Source organism: Stegastes partitus, unplaced genomic scaffold (genome assembly GCF_000690725.1).
Source record: "Stegastes partitus isolate 25-593 unplaced genomic scaffold, Stegastes_partitus-1.0.2 Scaffold155, whole genome shotgun sequence".
Taxonomy (NCBI): domain Eukaryota; kingdom Metazoa; phylum Chordata; class Actinopteri; family Pomacentridae; genus Stegastes; species Stegastes partitus.
The window spans coordinates 1-19,112 of record NW_007577886.1 but is presented as its reverse complement, the minus strand read 5'-3'; the positions used below and the strand labels follow the sequence as shown (position 1 = coordinate 19,112).

The 19,112-nt window shown below is 40.3% G+C and overlaps 1 protein-coding gene across 1 annotated transcript; it reads left to right on the top strand.

Moving 5' to 3' along the window:
• Nucleotides 1–2,224: 2,224 nt before the first annotated feature.
• me2 (malic enzyme 2, NAD(+)-dependent, mitochondrial) lies at nt 2,225–19,082 on the top strand. The gene is made up of 15 exons (XM_008279337.1): nt 2,225–2,348; nt 5,974–6,130; nt 10,184–10,317; nt 10,414–10,563; nt 11,177–11,252; nt 11,584–11,745; nt 11,842–12,055; nt 13,491–13,588; nt 13,800–13,913; nt 14,059–14,170; nt 14,354–14,496; nt 14,628–14,730; nt 14,892–14,962; nt 15,498–15,596; nt 15,880–19,082. The coding sequence occupies exons 2-15, from the start codon at nt 6,017–6,019 to the stop codon at nt 16,039–16,041; spliced, it is 1,752 nt and encodes a 583-aa protein (XP_008277559.1). The 5' UTR covers nt 2,225–2,348; nt 5,974–6,016; the 3' UTR covers nt 16,042–19,082.
• Nucleotides 19,083–19,112: the final 30 nt, after the last annotated feature.

The window sequence follows — 19,112 nt, the reverse complement described above, 5'->3', positions numbered from 1 at the left end:
TATGAGACAGCTACTTACGTTCTACATTTTCCTCACCTAATTGTTAGCCACAGAAAGCTTTAATGCAAACAAAGGTAGCCTATATTTTGAATGTAGATCCTTTACAACCTTTATAGGAAATGATTTGTACTCAAAACTTCTCAGTGCTGATCACTAAACATATTAATATATGGAACAATAATAAATAAAACTTATATTTTTAAATGCTTTTCTGTCCAGCATGCTAGGCAGTAGACCCTTATAATGTTATTAACCATATTTTGGCATCTGATGTCTTAAGATAACCAGAGCGGGTAAAAGATACAGTCAGGTGTACAGTACGTTATTAACAGATGTAGACTGTTGGCCTGTACCTAATAGTCTCTTAATCAAGTGCATTTGACATTCACTGCAATTTTAGAACTAAAAAAGCTATTAGTGAGCATATGGAAGAAGCATTAAAGATATTCTGCAGAGCTAGTGCCAAAAATAAATACATTTGAATTAATGGACAAATTCTGTAGCTACAATCCCACCATGCCCGGTTATACTGTAACTATAATGCTCTGCTGTGAGTTTACTATTGACTGAATGCAGTTGGTTAGCTGTACGTACACAGGAGTCCAGGTATGGGGAGTGCCAGAGGCACAATACTAAGATATATAAAAACACACTGCCAGCAACACAGCAAAATAAGAATGTTTTATCATTTGTCAGTCTAGCATCTGATACACAGTCTGATTAAACTGTACTCAGTTAGAAACAAATGTTTCATGGCCTCTAAAATTAATTTGAATCATAACCATACAATGCTTACAAGCTGCACACAGGTCAAAGTTAAGTTTTCAAATGCTTTTGCAGCTTTTAACTGTTCATGCACATACAGAATTGCTCTAAAACTGTTGATTTGCATAGTACCTGCACCGGTAATACACGCTGTAGCCAACATTCAAAGGTTGTAAGCAATTCTTTACTTGCACAACATAGTATGACTTCCACGGGATCAAGCCATACATGAGAATTGCCAACTGTACAACCTGTTACACAGCAAAGCCAGGTATATTTGTTCTTATTCACAGTGAAGCACATGTAGTGTCACGAGCACATTTAGAAATACAGGATTTCATTAGCGACAGCAGGAACACAAACCATCCATTATGTTCGTTTTTGTCTATAATTTACCTTTTTGCTATTAAACATACCTGAGCTGGATTGCTGGACAAACTGAAATCAGTGCTCCACTTAAAAAAAATCGTACAATCTGTCAGTCTTTTTGCTCTAGAGCAGATCATTTATTTACAGAAATTGATAAAAGCTCTGCTGCAGGCAAACTAATTTAAATAAATTCTGGTTTTAACTTACACACTTACACAGGTCTAATGATCACATTTTGCAGTATACAGTTTCTTCTGCAGGTAACCTAAGCCAGCAATAACATCATTGACAAGTGACACAAACATGCTGTAACACACGTGGTTACTGAGCCGTACTTCATTATTTTAAGTGTGTAAAGCAATGTAGAAATTGTGCCTCAGTACACCTCAATGCTTCCAGCTTGCTGAATGTAACATATGCCCTCCCTTCTGCATGGCTATTCGAACAGCTTAAACGTTGTTGTTTTTATTACGTGTCACTTTGTGGAACAGTCAGATTTCTGTGGGCCCTTACTTCTTTTGTACTCACGCGGCAAGGCCTCAGATTTCATTTGAGAAGAAGTTTTTAATCTTGCTCAATCTTGATTGATAGTCTCTCTTTTTTGGAATTTCTGTTTTTGCTCAATAATTAATAAAACAATACTGAAACTACTATTTGATCTCGTTCTTTGGTGTATTGTCACCATAGATAATGTTAGGTAAAGGTAAAACACACACACACACACACACACACACATATACACACACACGGGATAATATATTTTATGGCTCAATCGTCCAAACACAGCTAATTACACACAAATAGAAATACACTAACAATTACTGCTATTGCGCTATTACATTGTTCTATTCAATCCTCAATGACACCATGACTAATTCCCATTTAAAAAGTAGTTAAGGTTAATCTGTTTTTTTATAATCCTATTGATAGCTTGAGTCAGAATCCCTACCGTAATTACAGCTAATAGGGTTTAAAGATACAAAAAAAATCCTGCGCGTGTCGCCGTCATTACGGTAACCCAGAGCCAGCATGTGATTGGCTGAGCGGCCAAGTTCTTCCAGACTGCGTCCTCTCTCCGGCTCTCATCTGCTGTCAAGGGACAGAACAAGTGGGTGAACCGCAGCAGTTGCACAGCTAACAGCAGGAGAAATATGCTTAAAAAACATTAACCTGTCCAAGTTAAGGAACGTAAGTGCTCTGATACACAACAGCAGGTAAGCCGGGCCGTTATTCTCTAAATAATCGAAAGTCTGTGTCATCTAAGAACTTCCCTTTCTGAGGCAAGAACTAGCGAGCAGGGGGGGCGTCTGAATGAGTGTCAGCGGGGAGCGAAGACATGAGGACAGGACGTGTCTGGTGTTGGACTCCTGTTTCAGCCTAATAAATCCAAACACCGAGACTGTGTTCGCTTTTCTGTCGCTGACCTGTTTGCTGAAACCGGTGCTCACATACACCTTGGTCCGTTGGTGTGTTAAGCTAGCCAAATGTTAGCTTGTAGCAGTTGTTAGCTGCTGCTCTCTGCTGGCGTCAGATTCCTATGCTAGCTAATTAGCTTCCTAATGTAGCAGATTGCAGTTAGTTTTGTTTTGTTTTTTTTTGCTTCTCCAGTTTTTAAAAAAATCTGAACACTTAGCAGTAATATTCCTTCCATTCACTTTCACCTCCAAGCAGAATATGAGAGTAGAAATAGAAAGGTAGAGCTGAAACTATTCTACATTTTATTGCTTTAAGCACAATAAAAATCTTAAGTGTCCAAACATTTTACTGGGTTTTTACCTCATTGACAGTATATGTTAGTTAATGGCTAACCCCTACAGATGGGTTTTATATTCAGTGCCCAGGCATTCCTGCAGGAGGAAACAAGATGGCCATAGTTTACACATGAAAGCCTGCATGTGGGTGTGATTTATTGTTTGTCAGGTTAAGCAAATGTCCACAGTGTGCATGAATGAGAACCCTGCCTTTCTGTTGGTGAGTAATGCATGGAGTGAACAGTTTGTTTAAGTCAGTGTGGTCATTGTATTCTACCAGAGCCAGTAATGTGAGATGCATTAGTCTGCTTGCCCTGCCTGTTTAGAATGAAATTAAAAATGATCAGTAGCCCACAGTATGAAGGGGAGGAAGTGAAATGTTCAAGTTATACTCACACTGAGTTATATTGAACCTTAAGTTTACCCACTCAGCTGAAGTACTTGTAAATACTTAGTTTGGTCGATTTCCAGCCTTGGCAGGATATTGTATTTGTGTGGAGACATCAGCGCCACTTAACCAGTTTGCTTCCATTCTGATTAACATTTGATGAAGAAGCCAAATGCATAACTCTAGGTGGGGTGGTTGCCTGCTTTCATGTGCTATCTGCATACAAAACAATTACACGTTCAGTCCAGACCAGTTTCTGGCTCTGGAAATGTGCACTCACACTAGGTGTTCCAACAATGATACAAAGCTGGCACTTGTGCAAGATTTACCTCGTTACTTGGCAGACACAAGAAGTACCAAACAGCCAATTACAGACAATCTCAGCATGCTTGATTTCCTAGAGGTGATGCACTGATTAAGTCTGGAAGGAATAGAACTGAAAACGGATTTTAAGGACTCCACTGAATCACTAATTATGGCATCAGGTGTTTATTTGCTTGAGAAACAGGTGGAAAGCACAAGTAGAAGTGGGTCATCAGAAAGTATTCCTATAACACAAAGAGTGGAATTAACAGAAGCTCCATCAAGGCTGAACCTCAAAGCCACCCATAATTAAAATGTGTGGTGCTGCTTATACAGTCTGCGGCGTTGGCTTTGGCTCTAATGCTGCTTTCTAGGCGGCGTTTCCTGGATGTGTAGTTGTGAGGCGTGACTTGGCCAGCTGGCTGCGCTTGTGATTTCCTGCATCAGATACTGTGGTCAAAGAAAAGGTGCACAAGATACAGATGCTTCCTCTGAATCCGTTCTTTAATGGCAAGAACAGGCAAATAGAAAATCACACAAGTTGTTTGCTTGGAGAGTTTTAAGGTCAGTTGTAAGTGTTGAGCTGGTTTAGATGTCAAACAGAAGTAAGCCATTATGGTGTGATTAAATAATTAAACACAGAGTTAAAAAAAACTGTTGCAAGTGATGTAGCTGGCAAGTAATACAAGACACGCAGACACACACATTTGTTTAACTTAGCGCTACTTTGCCTGTTGCTTTGTGCGGGTGATATTTGCAATGATAACACGAACAAACGAATATAGCAGCAGGAGGAGTGTAGTGAGGAATGTAGGCGGGCAGGAAAATATTGACCGCATAGAAGTCTGTCTAATTAAGCGTCCCTGACTTTGTTCTTCTGCCACCTGAGCTGAGCTGCACGTTCTATCTAGGCCGTGAAATGATCTCGATCTCACCCCTCACTGACCTACAAATTATATGAGAAATTAGCTAATACATTTTTGTAGTAGCTGGCTGTTTTTCTTGTATTTCTAAGCAGTATTTTTCGTACACATTTGCACATCCTGGTCAGTAAACTCGGCCAAAGTAGGAAGTGTGATGCTGTTCGCTGCGTCACTTGCTTGCAGGTCCAGTTGCACTTCCTCTGAGGGTTGGAGTCAAGAAGGGTCAGCGGGGGTTTTGGTGGAAAAATAAAAGTGTTAAGAAAAGAGAGATGTGCTCTGCTTTTGGTGATGTAAAAATTATAACTTGCGATTGTAGGTTGTCTTTTGGGTTTGCAAGTTAGATGAGAGGGCAGCATTTAATTTCTGGTTTGATATGAAAAGCTTTATTGTCGACGACATGGGGAGATCGTGTAAGAATAGCTCTGGCTGACCTCTTCTGCATCCACCACTACACAGTATAACACAATTAAGCAGCGAATCAGAGGTCACATGCATGACATAGCTCTGACAATGACGATACTATTCAGGCCAGCAGCAGCAGCAGAAAGTCTAGCAGAGGGCCTTGTGTACAGCGATTATACGGTAATAGTTGTACATGTGGTGTCATTTTAGGAAATCCTGCCAGCAGATACTGTTTTGTGTTTTTATTCATGAGCTTGTTTTACTTCCAATATAGCCGAGAATATTTATTCCTCCACGTCTGCTCTCCGGATTCCACGTTTCTGTGGTTATTAGTTGGAGTTTTTCTTCCAGCCAGCATGTGATGCACGTCATCTGCCCGTCTTTCACATCCATCTTCTGCTGCTTCCACCATGATTTATCTTGCTGTGCGTCTTCGTGTGGAGCTCATTGCGAAGGAGATTATGACAATCTTCCAGAGCTTTGTCTCTCAGATCGCACGCTAAATCACTTCGGACCACATCCAGATTAATGACAGTCGCTGCTGTCACCATTTGTAATCCTGAAGTGTGGACCCTCCATGCACACCACATGCATACGTTTGCTCCTGTGAATAAGTGTGTGTGTCTGAAGGCTGCTGATAGATTTGTCGTGTCAAGGCACGATGGGGGTCTCATATTGTTATGCGTTTAAGAAGTGTGCACTCCAGGCCTCGACTGTCAGCCAGGAGAGTAGCTTAACAGTAAAGCAACGGCTGTTAACCGCCCGAGGAACCCAACGTATAAGATATAAACTTGCATATTCTGGTAATGTATCTTAGACAAATGATGCTTAACAACATTAAAAAGCCTAAGGAGTTGAAGTGATTGTGTATAGCACCATGAACTATTATATTTAAATACTTTTTCAAGGAGCCCTACACATAATATTCAGCATCCCAGTAGAGCTGCTTTCTACAGCCAGCTGTTAACTTCCCAGCAGGAAGACTACATGGAAATACTTGTGCTGTACAGTGTGTTATTTGGGTTATAACTCTAGGCAATTTACTGAACTTTGTTTGTCTTCTCTTCCCCAGAATCTTTCCACCAGTGGACCTTCCAGACCAGTGACTGTCTACCATGTTGTCCAGACTGAGGACAACCTGGTCCCTGAGGCCCTGCGTCTCTGTTTGCAGATGGGCCCACACCAAAGAGAAGGGCAAACCCCTCATGCTCAACCCTCGCACCAACAAAGTAGGTGGATTGCTGACGTTGTGTTTATGCGTCAGCATTTAGAAAGACATCGTGGGTAAATAGATGGCAGCTTTATAAACATATCCTGCAGCGTGTCAGCCCATTATCATCCATGTGCTGCATGTCATTCCTTTACTCTCTCTCTCCCAGTTTACAGTTTCTCTTCACAGTCTCTATCACATAAAGGCTTCAAAGCCACTAAAACAATATCGGGCTAATTGACATAGGTTTTCTGATACTTCTGATATAAAAACACCTGTGATTTTTGTTTAAATTGTACAATATTATTTGGTCACAGTGCAGAAAATAATAGAATAGACTCAACACAATATATTCATGGTCTCCTTCTGACTGAGGTTTTGACTGCTGACAGTAGTTATGAGGTATCCCTCATGTACATTCTTTAAATGTTAAAGTCCCACTTACACGTACTCTTTTTCTTTTTTTTTGGCTTTTTATAACACTTCTCTATCTCCCTGGAGCCCTGGAGGTGTCAGGATCTCTATTTACGTCCCAAGATAAGAATAGCCAGGAGCTCTGTTGTAGTGTGATGGGCAGGAATTGACTTAAAGGTTCTGACAGGCCTTTTCTTTCTTAGTTTTGTACAGCTCAGATGTTAGCATTTTGCCATTTTGTGTAAACTAAAATAGGCTGTGATTTAAGAGTAACATCTAGACATAAACCTGAAATGCATTGGTTGGATTTTTCAAATGTTGCAGCTCTGACCACACCCAGCGTCATCGTCGGGTGTAGTCCCTAATGCCAGTTAAGATGTTGCCAAACAACCTTTCTGTTTGCAACTGCTTCTTTATTTCTGCTCTGCAAACACATCAAAGATTCTTTTTTTTTCCCCTCTCTGCTTGAAATGTTATGTTGTGCTTTGCGTTGCCATGCACAGGTAACCACACTCTGCATCAACGTGACAACGTTCTTGCGTGTTTTTTTTCAGCTGAAAGTAACAAATGACATTTGAAACATGAAGCTGTAGCTGCTTGGAGTTACATGATCTTGCTCTGTGCAGGTTATGTTAAACTTAGACCACACTAGACATGTTGCACTAAATATAGACATTCCAGCCGACATATACACTGGTCAAAGGCCAACTGCCCAGTGGTCCCATAAACTGTATGTAAAGATGGATGAAGCAAGGTGTAGTATTGGTTTGAAACTGAATCCATTTGATCACCAACTTACAAACAGAATTTAATAAAGATTCATAAAACTAGATGTTTAACTAAATCTATATAAATAAACTGGGGATGTGGAGCTGCTTAATATTCTTCTGATGCTCACCTTGGAACTAAAACAGCCAACCAAGCATGACTTTCTTCATTTTCCTGATTGCCTGACATTGCAGCACATTGTGCAAAAATCCTGGTCAAAATGAGCGAGTGTGCAAGCAAACAGGAAATTGCACAGAGGCAGAAAAGTTGGGAGCAAGAAAAAGTGAGTACCCAGGGGTTTGCAAGCACAAAGGGCAGAGACATTGAGAGGGGTGACAGAGTAAAAGGTGTTGTTTAGATATTAGAAAACACTTTCACAGGTTACACAATTTACTATTTCTCTTTTAAATATGATTTATGTGCTTGGGGAAAAAAATAGATATTTTTTTGGTGTCAGGGATGAAGCACAACTATAACTCCATGGTGTACATGTCAGGCTGTAATTTGTATTTAAATGTCAGTTAAAGTGTAGGATTTAGTAGCATCTAGGTTGCAGATTGCTTCAAATCCCCTCACTGCTACCAAGTATTTAGGAGAGCCTACGCTGGCTGCTTCTTAAATCTTGTGGCAATGTATGCTTTGTCCTTTCTGGAGTACTGTATAGTCGCCCACTGGGGCAGGCTCCATGGAAGAGGACCCACTATCATTAAAGATATGAAGGGCTCATTATAGGCTGAGAAAAATGACTAAAGAAATGATTAGTAGAGACAGGTGATTATACACTAATGAAAACACAATCACGACTATATTACATTTCTGTTAATCTGTTCCCCTAAATCCTTCACATTGGCCCTTTAAACTCTTATTTTCCTTTTTGTATTTAGTCAACAAGTTCATCTAAATACACTTAAAACTGCATGAAGCAAAACAGAAAGAGCAGGTTGCTGGTTGGTCATAGACTATATTTACCACAGCAGATGTGACTTGCATCAGCAGGCTGCATTGTCATGACTCTCCTATCTCATAACTCAACAGTAAAGGTCGCAGAGTTTCAGAAATTATTGTTTATTTTGCTTGCTCTTAGCAACAATACCTATTGTAATATTAGAAAAAAAGAATCAAGAGTCATACTAATTAATTAATCCAAACTCTGAATAGTCTAGTTTTTATTCTGTGTACATTTTCCTGTACTCAGAAAAATCATCCAACCCTTTAAACAATGTCTTTAGAGAATTCCACAGTTTGAAGCCAATCACTAAAATACACATTTGCTTTAAAGTAGTCATTGATACTGAAGCTGAAAAGGTAAATTTCCTCCTACGGTCCTGTGAACTAAAAACAAACAACCTTTTATGTATTTTCTGGCAGCACTGTCTTATTTTTGTATTTTTTATGTGTGAATGAGCTTAAAGTGATTAATGTGATCCTATGCTCCTCCACTCATGTTTATTTATTAAATTATGCAAAATAAATGTTCACCATGCAGGAAGGATGAACTATTTGGAGCAATTTCATTCACTAAAACAAAAAAATTTAACTTAAGCCAATGAATTCCTGTCTAATTTGCACTTAAACATTTTGTCTTAAAACTGTATTTAACTGTTCAAATCCATGTCAGGTTTGTGTTTCAAATCACATGTCAATATAATAATAAATATATTTTAAAAATGCATACACAAACAGTACAACTTAGCTTCTAGGAACTACCTGAAAACTTCCTGTGCTTTTTATAGATGAGGCCACTTTTTTAATCCCTCAAAGCACTCGAATGAAATATAAAACAGAAAACATTTGAACAAAGAAAAGCCTAAAATTGAAATTCCATGTAAAAAAAAGCCAAAGCTAGATATCAGAGGTGTGCAGCATGTGACGCTGTGCAGAGAGGAACTGAGCGATAGAGCTGAATGAAGTGAAACGCTCCATCAGCATGACTCAGCATTTTTTCCAGGGGAGCCCCCAGCATTCATCACTCTCACTAAATAATCAGCCCCTGCCCCAGCCCCAGACACGATGGCTTCTATGTGCTACGCCCATATTTCATCCAGAGATGTGCTGCACACACACATGTTCACATAAACCACAGGAACATGAAAACGTCTCACCTCCTCCCCGTCACCGCCATTATAAACGGGGTGTTTCTGCCTACAGTGTTCTCCATTGGCTTCTTTTGGGCTACTCCCCCTCTCTTACCCCCTTTCCTTCCCCTTTACCCTGCTGCAAAATTGCTTTCATCTGTTTTACCCCTTTCACTCAGCTGTCATTTTAAAGGAGTCAATAGGTCACTCCATCGTAGGGCTCAGAGGTAACCAGTGTGCCCTCTAGTGACAGAACGACTGATATGGCAACATTTTCTGCAGCAGGTTTTAGTTCAGTGGGGGATATTAATTTAAAATATTTAGTTTATTTGTTTATTTTGAGTTAAAAGCTGCAGCAGATCTGATATTTTAACTTTTAACTGTCTCTAAACTGCACACGTTATGCTCATTTTTTACACTTTCTGACTATCTATGATATATCAAACCATAATAAATGTCAGGGTGAAAATATTTAAGCATTTTTAAGACAAGCTTTCCACAGAGAGACTGCTATTCTACCATTATTTAAGAGAATTACATTTTTACTTGAACCAATATTAAGACACGTGTGGAATAAAAATGAATATAATTAGAATTAAAAGTACAGTTAGAATAGAAATAAAATTGAAATATAGCGTTTTTGTTGTTTTACAAGAAGAGTTCACAGTAAAAATCGACATCAGTTCAAGTCAACGCTGCCTGAGTTTAATTAATTAATTAAAAATGATCATGTACCAATAAGTAGAAACCAATGTTTTCATTCTTATCGTCTTCCTGCTCACAGTTTTCTTTTTTCTGCATGTGTTTCTCCACAGGGTATGGCCTTCTCTCTGCAGGAGCGGCAGATGTTGGGGATTCATGGTTTGTTGCCTCCCAAAGTGGAGACTCAGGACACTCAGGCAATGAGGTTTCAGAATAATCTCAAGAAGCTGACGGATCCCCTGGAGAAGTAAGGACATGTTTATACTTAAAAGGACTGGAAAGTGTAGCCATACACAGCTTCACCTTTCGTCTCTTTTTTAACTTCCCATCCTTTTCCACACAGGTACGTCTACCTGATGGGCATCCAGGAGAGGAATGAGAGGCTGTTCTACCGGGTGCTGATGGAAGACATTGAGGAACTGATGCCAATTGTCTATACTCCCACTGTAGGCCTGGCTTGCACGCAATATGGACACATCTTTAGAAGACCCAAGTAAGCATTCAGCCAAATAATTAAAGAATCACCTCCAAGGGCTTTTTGCTAAGAATTTAAGCCTTTAATGTAGGACTTGCTTTGATGGCAGACATATGGAACCTATTGCATACAGTAAAGGGATTTTGTCACATGGTAATGTTAAAGATTTTATTGTTTGTAAATCAAACTTTATTTAAATCTGGAAGAATCAATGAGGAAATGCCCTCATTGACAGTGATGTAGAGAGTACAGCCAACAGAATAAATAGGCAAAACGACAAAGCAAACAAGGAAACACAATTAAAAGCACCTACAATCAAAAGCAGTGTCGCCTGTGATCGTGGATTTAAATTGACCTGCAAGTAAAGGTGCAGCAAGCTTCAGTATTTGCTGCCAAACGTTCCAGGTTTGTGCAGCAGATGAACTTTTTCACACGTTTGGTGTCAGTATGCAGGACTTAAAACATGAGGCAATCACTTGAACGAGTTGAACAATGAATTTCGAACTGGTTTATGAAATAAATTGTGTTTTCTGGCATCTTTGACATGTCCTCTTTTTTGCCATTTTGTATAAAATAGAATTGTACCATGATTGCTAAAACACCTGAACTATCCCTGTGTTTCTTTCACTAGAGGCTTGTTCATCTCCATTCGGGACAGAGGACACGTCCGCTCCATCCTGGACAACTGGCCAGAGACTAATGTGGCAGTGAGTACCAACCAACTTCACCACAGTATTACCTGTTCCACTAATGTTTATACTACAGTGTAACAGAGACTCGTAAAGTCACGCACTGAGAATTTAGAAACTAACTGTAAATGCATAATCAGTCACTTATAAACACACTGGCTATACAAGTTCTAATTATGACAGAAAGTTTTGTTAATTGACCTGCTACTACTGTCCACATTTTCTCCATTCACCTGACTGGGCTAAAGTTTAATACAGTTCACAAATGTGTGCTTGTAAAATTTTAATCTGCATTTCTGCCAACTAACGCATTTTTTTTTCACCTCCTCATTTTCTTCTCGTTCTGTAGGCAGTAGTGGTGACTGATGGAGAGCGTATTCTAGGATTAGGAGACCTGGGTGTTTATGGAATGGGCATACCTGTCGGAAAGCTTTGCCTGTACACTGCCTGTGCTGGCATTAGACCAGAGAAGTGTCTGCCTGTGGTGATAGATGTCGGCACAGACAACGAGGTAGGAAGGCCGTGTTGTGTTTTCTGTTTACTATATGTATGTGTGTGTAAAATGTTTGTCCTCATGCTCTCTTGTTTATCTTCGCCCTCCCGTTAGACTCTCCTTCACGATCCGCTCTACATGGGCCTTTACCAGAAGCGAGACCGCTCTCAGGCCTACGACGATCTGATCGATGAGTTCATGGAAGCGGTGGTGGAGAAGTATGGGCAGGACACACTGATCCAGTTTGAGGACTTTGGGAACCACAATGCATTCCGGTTCCTCAGGAAGTACAGGGAGAAGTACTGCACCTTCAACGACGACATCCAAGGTTCACACATAACGCATAAATGTCTTTGTCATGAGTTCACTTTTTAGAAGCACATATCCACTAACACCATATAAAATACGTAAGTCAGAGTTAAATTGTGTTCATGTATCAAATCAAATCAACTTTATTTATTGAGCGCTTTAGAACAGCCACAGCTGAAACAAAGTGCTGTACCACAAAACAACAAAAAAAAACAGCATAGAACAAATAAAAACAACTAAAACAGAGCGAGATCTCATGCTGGGTTAAAAGCCAGTGAATAAAAGTGGGTTTTAAAAGCAGACAGTGAGGAGGCCTGCCTGATGTGCAAAGGTATTCCATATTCTAGGAGCAGCAACAGAGAACGCTCGGTCCCCTCTGAGCGTTCGCTTGGACCTTGGTACCTCAAGGAGCAGCTGATCAGCTGACCGGAGGTACCGTGCAGGGGCGTGAAGAAGCTCAGAGAGGGAGAGCGGGCGAGGCCATTTAAAGATTTAAAAACAAATAAAAGAATTTTAAAATGAGCCCGAAAGTACACAGGTGGAGGGTGGAGGGAGGCCAGGATGGGTGTGATGTGCTCCCTCTTTCGTGCTCCAGTTAGCAGACAGGTGGCAGCATTCTGGTTTAACTGGAGACGTAAAGGGAGGACTGGCTAACTCCAAAATAAAGTGAATGCATGGATTTCCGTTTCAAAGTGCTGGTGCGAGAGAAAAGGCTTCCCCTTAGCAAGCTGCCTGAGGTGAAAAAAATAGACTTTACTACTGCACTAGTTTGGCGGTCCAATTTAAAATCGCTGTCCATCTTAAACCCCAAGTTAGTCACAGTAGACTTCACAACAACTGCCAAAGGACCCAAATCCACAAGGGGAGGATCCACAGGAGCCGCTAGGGCCAAACACAATCACCTCTGTTTTCCTCTCGAGAGTTAGGGGCCATCCAGGCTTTAACATCCTCAAGGCATCTTCCTCAAGGCATATCTGTTCAGCTGATTTAAAGCCTGCTTTGTGAGGCCCATTTTTTACATATTCAGTTAAAATCAGCAGCTGAAGTAGGTGTAATACAGATCTGTTGGTGTTGCTAAAAGAAGCATTCGAGAGGTTTGCGAGTTTCAGGCCATTTCTACAAATTGCCTGCTCTCTCATTGTTCAGTAACTGGCCCTCTGGGGAGCTGCTGTTTTTATTTTTCATTTTGCTGTTGAGATTTTGTGAAACTTGCTTGAAAATCCAGAATCCATTAAGTACTGCGACCTTTTAAGCTGCGTTACTGCTGCAATTATTGCCAGATCCATTTCAAAAAACCAAACACTAATGAGGGAGACAGCTGTGATTTGAGAGGTGAATTCAGTAGTTGTTTGAAAATGAGGTAAACCCTCATCACCTGAAGACAAATAACCAGTGAGTGTTCTCTTTAAGGCAGACTCCACTGTTTACCGTTTTGTTCTTCTACATGTTTCCAGGCACTGCATCTGTAGCCCTTGCTGGTCTGTTAGCAGCTCAGAGAGCCGTTGGCAAACCCATCACTGAACACCGGGTGCTTTTCCTAGGAGCAGGAGAGGTAAGCTAATATTGATCCACTAGTCAAATCAAGCCCTCCTGGTTTTTTATTGCTTCTTGCAATTTTCCCATTTATATGAGTCACACTGCTCCCCCGCTCACCAGCACTGGTCCAACATCAACACCAAAAAAAAGAGGATTTTTAGTTGTTTTATTCGAAAATAAAGATTACATTTGTATATGGCTACACTGTCTAAATACTTTCTTCATAGGCTGCCCTTGGTATTGCCAATCTGATTGTAATGGCCATGACGGAGGCGGGGGTGTCCCAAGACGAGGCCCAAAAGAAGATCTGGATGTATGATAAATACGGTTTACTCGTAAAGGTTAGTGTGTCTGACTCAAACATTAATGACCAGAAGATAAAGCGTCTGTGTGGCTTCCTGTCTGGCCCGCTGTGCACTGTCTAGCTTGTTTTACTGTATTACTATTGATTTCTAATTGCCACCAATGCACTGCATGCGACTCCAGGGCAGACCGCAGGAAACGGACGCCAACCAGGAGGCATTCGTCCATGACAGTCCAGGGGATATACAGAGCTTCCTGGATGCTGTGAACACCATCAAACCTACAGCTATCATCGGTGATGAGCTCATTTTTTGAATTTGTGTAGCTGTAAAGCAATTTTTCAACAATCCAATTAAGTACTCAAAAATTAGTCTTACATTTTGCTGCCAATCCCTGTTGTCTTTCATTTCAAACTTTACTTAAGCGCTAATGATGGATCACAAACTCGATGACCAACTTTTCTCTTTCCGTCTTCTAGGTGTGTCCGGAGCTGGACGCCTGTTCACACATGATGTCATCAAGGCCATGGGGGCGCTGAACGAACGGCCAATCATCTTTGCCCTCAGTAACCCCACCAATAAAGCAGAGTGCACAGCTGAGGATGCCTACACACTAACTGATGTACGCATTTTTTTCTGCCTGCTTTTGCTTTCTTTTTCGACTGATTTTGAAAGGAAGCATGAGAAAATCGCTGCTACTGTCTTTTCTTTTTGTCCCTAACAAACTGACATCTTTGTTTCTGTGTCCTGCAGGGTCGATGTCTTTTTGCCAGTGGCAGTCCATTTGGACCAGTGACTCTGAGCAATGGTCGCGTCCTTACGCCAGGACAAGGAAACAACGCTTATATCTTTCCAGGTGAACGAATATTTGTAATTTAACGACCAGAGGAGAGCATGAAGTATGACTACATTCTGAATTTTGAATAATCCCTTGAACTTACAGTGTTATAACAGTCAGTGGATGATAGACAACATGCAAAAAAAGCAAATGCACTTATGTCTATATATGCATTCCAGGTGTGGCCCTGGCTGTGATCCTCAGTGGAGTCAGACACATCAGCGACACGGTGTTCTTAGAAGCTGCCAAGGTCTGAACACTAAGTATTTCTCTGTCTCCTGCTAAAGTTCATCTTTACCTCGCCCTAACCTTATTCTGCACTTTCTTGCTGTCTTGTATGCATATGCCCTGTAAGCTCATTTGAACCCTCTTTAACCCTCTGATGTCTCCTGTTCCCTCTCTTTCTAGACTCTGGTATAACAGCTAACAGATGAAGAGCTTTAAAAGGCCTTTTCTGCTTTGCACTCTGTTTTCTTTCTTCATTTAACTTCTTATCACTATTCATTTGCCAGTACTCTTTGTGAGAACACTGTCATCTGCATAGTGGTAATCTGAGGAAGGGGGGTGTGGCAGTTCTGTCACTTGGCCTACCAAATCTTCTATCTTATCTTTGTCCTATTTTGTCTTATTTTCCTCTTTATGTATTTAATCTATGACTTCACATTAGTGCAGATGAAAAACAGCAAAAGTATATTACAGACAAATGACAGGAGTAGATTTTGTCTCCATTTATTGAACCCTAGAAATTAATCTTTAGCCTAAAGGAGTTTTTATTCTCCTTCCAGACCCTTGCGGAGCAGCTGACTGATAAAGAGCTCGAGGAAGGCAGACTCTACCCTCCTCTCTCCAACATCAGAGAGGTCTCTGTCCAGATGGCTGTCAAGGTACGTCTCCTGAAAGTAATGGTTCCCCCCTGTGACAAGTGTCCCAATGTTTTGGCTGTTGGTAAACCTTCATAGTTAGAGCCTAAATGTAGCCATTGCTGTCTTCATCTTATTTTTTTACATCCATGGCCCACAGCCTGACAAACAATATACATTTAACCTTCTCTAACACTGTTGTCTAGTCAGATTTGGTTGCAGTTTTCTTGCTGTTTTACTGTATAGCACTTGGATCTGTCCTTGTGTCCTGTTAAGTTAATCCTAAACTTGTTCATCTTTGCTTCAGGTGATGGAGTATGTCTATGCTAAAGGCATGGCGTTCCGTTACCCTGAGCCTGTGGACAAGAACGGTTTCATACGTACGACTGTGTGGAACACCGAGTATGACTCCTTCCTTCCAGACATCTATGAGTGGCCTGGCGTCAGCTTTAGCCCAAAGACTAAGTAGAAGAAGAACAGATCCTCACTGTGCCCCAAGTCATAATGGCCCTCTATTCCTTTGTTTCCCACTTTACTCTTAATCACAGATTTTTTAAGACCATTGTTAGCTTAGTGCTTATGAAAAAAAAGACCTCAGTGGCTCCGGGATCCCTCCATTTTGCTTCATTTGCACTAAACCAGTCTTATTGGATCTGTGAAAGGTTAGTGGAAAGGGACACTTAAGAAAGAATAGGAATTTTCTCTCCATATAACAGTTCTTCATCATCTTTGCATTACATATAAACCTTGACAGAACATGAGGGCCACCTGGTGGTGGAAAAGGGCAATGTTGAAATCCTGCTTCAGCTTCCTGCTGAAGCCTTGAGATTCATTGTGTCTATGAGACTATGCTTTTAAAAAAGAACACAGCAAACATAGTATTAGAATGTGGCTTGCTACAGTTAGTTACTATTAGATTATGTCTATGTGATTGTCACACACCCCAGCATTAAGGTCACATTCAAAAACCTAACATGAGGTAAATTAGATAGTAATCCAAACTGCAGAGACGATTGGGTCACTGCTGAAAGTTCAAATGCATATTTACCTTTGAATAAGTTGCCCTTGTGAACAAATTTGTAATACAATTTATCTTTCTCACCTATTTTAGGACATAATATTTAACTATATATTTAATGTAATGCACTGACTCTACACTCCAAATGCAAAACTCCATTGTTGAAGTCCACTTTGACTACATTTAGCCACTTAGACACTGTCCACCTTCATGCACATGTTTTGTAAGGCACTTTGAGCACTGCTCAGGAAAAGCACTACAAAGATGCAGGCCATTAAAATGGAGAATGGGTTTCAGCATTGCCTTTTTTCACATCAGGAGGGCCTGTATGGCTTCACTGATCTCACCAATGCTCAGTGTAGGACACCCAGTAGAGCAGAGGGTTAAGAGCTTGACCTTTGTGTGCAAACTAGGAGAGAAAAAGAGAAAACAATGTGACTCTGAGGGGCAATTAAGTGAGTATTTAAACAAAGACCTGCTGAAGGTCTGGGGTGGAAGAGACTTCATGAAGGGAAATATATGCCTAGAAACATTCAATGTATCCTGCAGCTACACAACACTTGAACATCCACTCCAGCTTTGTATTTTGTTTGAAGGATTTCATCACATTGTATTTATTTCTCAGAATTTATTGTATTTTGTATTTAGATATTTTGCAAAGCCTGCCATCGACACTCCTGTAACCAGTTATCATATGAAGAATTTGACCCTAAAAATGAACCCTTTTGTTTAAGTGTTATATACATATTTAACATAAAGTATACATAGCATATTGTAGGAAACAATGTGCAGTATGAAATGATTGGATAAATGTTATTTTTGTATTTATTTTGTGAACTATTCATGCACTTTTTGGTAACAGTCTGTCGAGTACTTATGAAGTTGTGTTAACTCCATCTGTGTGTGTTGGCAGGGTGGTGTGGGATTCACAAAACTTACAAGCTAGACTTTTATTCACTGTGGGCTGCACCATGATTTATTAACATTGAATTTAAAAAAAATCATTTCATACTGTATATTTATACACAAGAAAGAGGTTAAGCTTGCTGATGCAATACATCTGTTCTGCCATATGGAAATTCAGGCTCTTTTGCAGAGTAATTCAGAATTTACACTGTGACCTATTTACAGATCTTGCCATAAACATATATTGACCAAATAGTCCTAACCCTATGAAAAGTCACAAATATCTCAAAAATGGAGATCATCTTGTGATGGGTTTCCCACCCATGAGTACCCAGTAGTCATGACTACATTAGGACATGACTACTAGTACTCATGGGTCGGACTACTTCATTTTGATCTCAACTAGACGCTTGTAAAGTTTCGTGACCTCGGTGGTGACGCTATCGCGAACACCTGGCCATAACCTTTCAGACACATAAACAGCTGCTACAGTTGGTGTCTCGTGGACCACATTTCACCCTGATGACACAAACACACACAGACTCATGAGGTAATTTTTAACATGGTTTTCATCCTCACTACCTTTTAGCAAAAAGGTTTCTTTCAATTGTTTAAAAAAAAGATCCTTACTGGTGTTGTTACGCACAGTACTTCACGCTAAATGGTGCCTATAGATGTATTTATGATAAAGAACAAAGCAGCTATACTGTACACTCCGGTCAACTTTTTCAAATATTTCTCATGTCATCATGATGCACTCTACTCATCTCCGCTGACAGTCACCCATGCAAGGTTGTCTGTTGGGTCTTCAGTTTTAGCTCCGTGTTATAATATATCAGATGGTCTAACATGATGTGTTCCATGTGAAATGCAGGATATGAGATGCTTAACCATAGACACAGGATATGAATAGACTCACAGCTCTAACAGTTAACTTTAAATATATTAACTAGGCTACTGAGTAGATTTTTGACCTCAGGATCTTGTATTAGGACCTTCTAACCACCTGCATTGAAGTGCCTGCACAATGTCACTTGGTGCTCCATAGTGTAGACCTCACAGTTTGCTGCAAGCAGAGCTTAGAAGTGACTCAACAGCAATATGAATTAAATAATAATAAAAAAAAAGGCTATTTGTTTTGTACCAAGTGATTTAACTCTGTACTGTCCAACATGCAGTGTTTTCTGTGACAGTGCAGCTTCAGGCTCCGAGCACTTAAAGATACTATTTGAGGCAATGTTTTCTATTTATATCGTTTAAGTTTCCAGAAGTTTTATTTCAAAGAAACTTTATGTAAACCGTTCAGTGTGTGCTCATGTGTCTATCCAATGCTGTTAACTGTAAGTGTGAGTTTTTACCGTGCTTTGTCAGGTGAATGGTTTGTTCATGTGATCCGTGGCAGCCCCCATTAAGAAAACACTTTTCATCGTAGGGTGCATTCATGTTGTGTTTTGCCCTCCGAGCCTGTCTCTGAAGTTTATTTTTGGTACATAGAAATGTTGCCTTAGTGTTTGTACGCAGAGGGCGGCATGTCTGTGCTGCTTTGACGTGTTAACGGTGCAGAATAAATCCTATTTTACATGCTTTTACTGTCTGCTGTGTTTCTTTTATTTAGA

Bases quoted from the DNA above. Each gene is read 5' to 3' on its own strand.
- me2 (XM_008279337.1), top strand. From the start codon at position 6,017: ATGTTGTCCAGACTGAGGACAACCTGGTCCCTGAGGCCCTGCGTCTCT. The intron at 6,131-10,183 runs GTAGGTGGATTG...GTTTCTCCACAG, and splicing joins TCAACCCTCGCACCAACAAA to GGTATGGCCTTCTCTCTGCA. The intron at 14,963-15,497 runs GTCTGAACACTA...TTCTCCTTCCAG, and splicing joins TGTTCTTAGAAGCTGCCAAG to ACCCTTGCGGAGCAGCTGAC.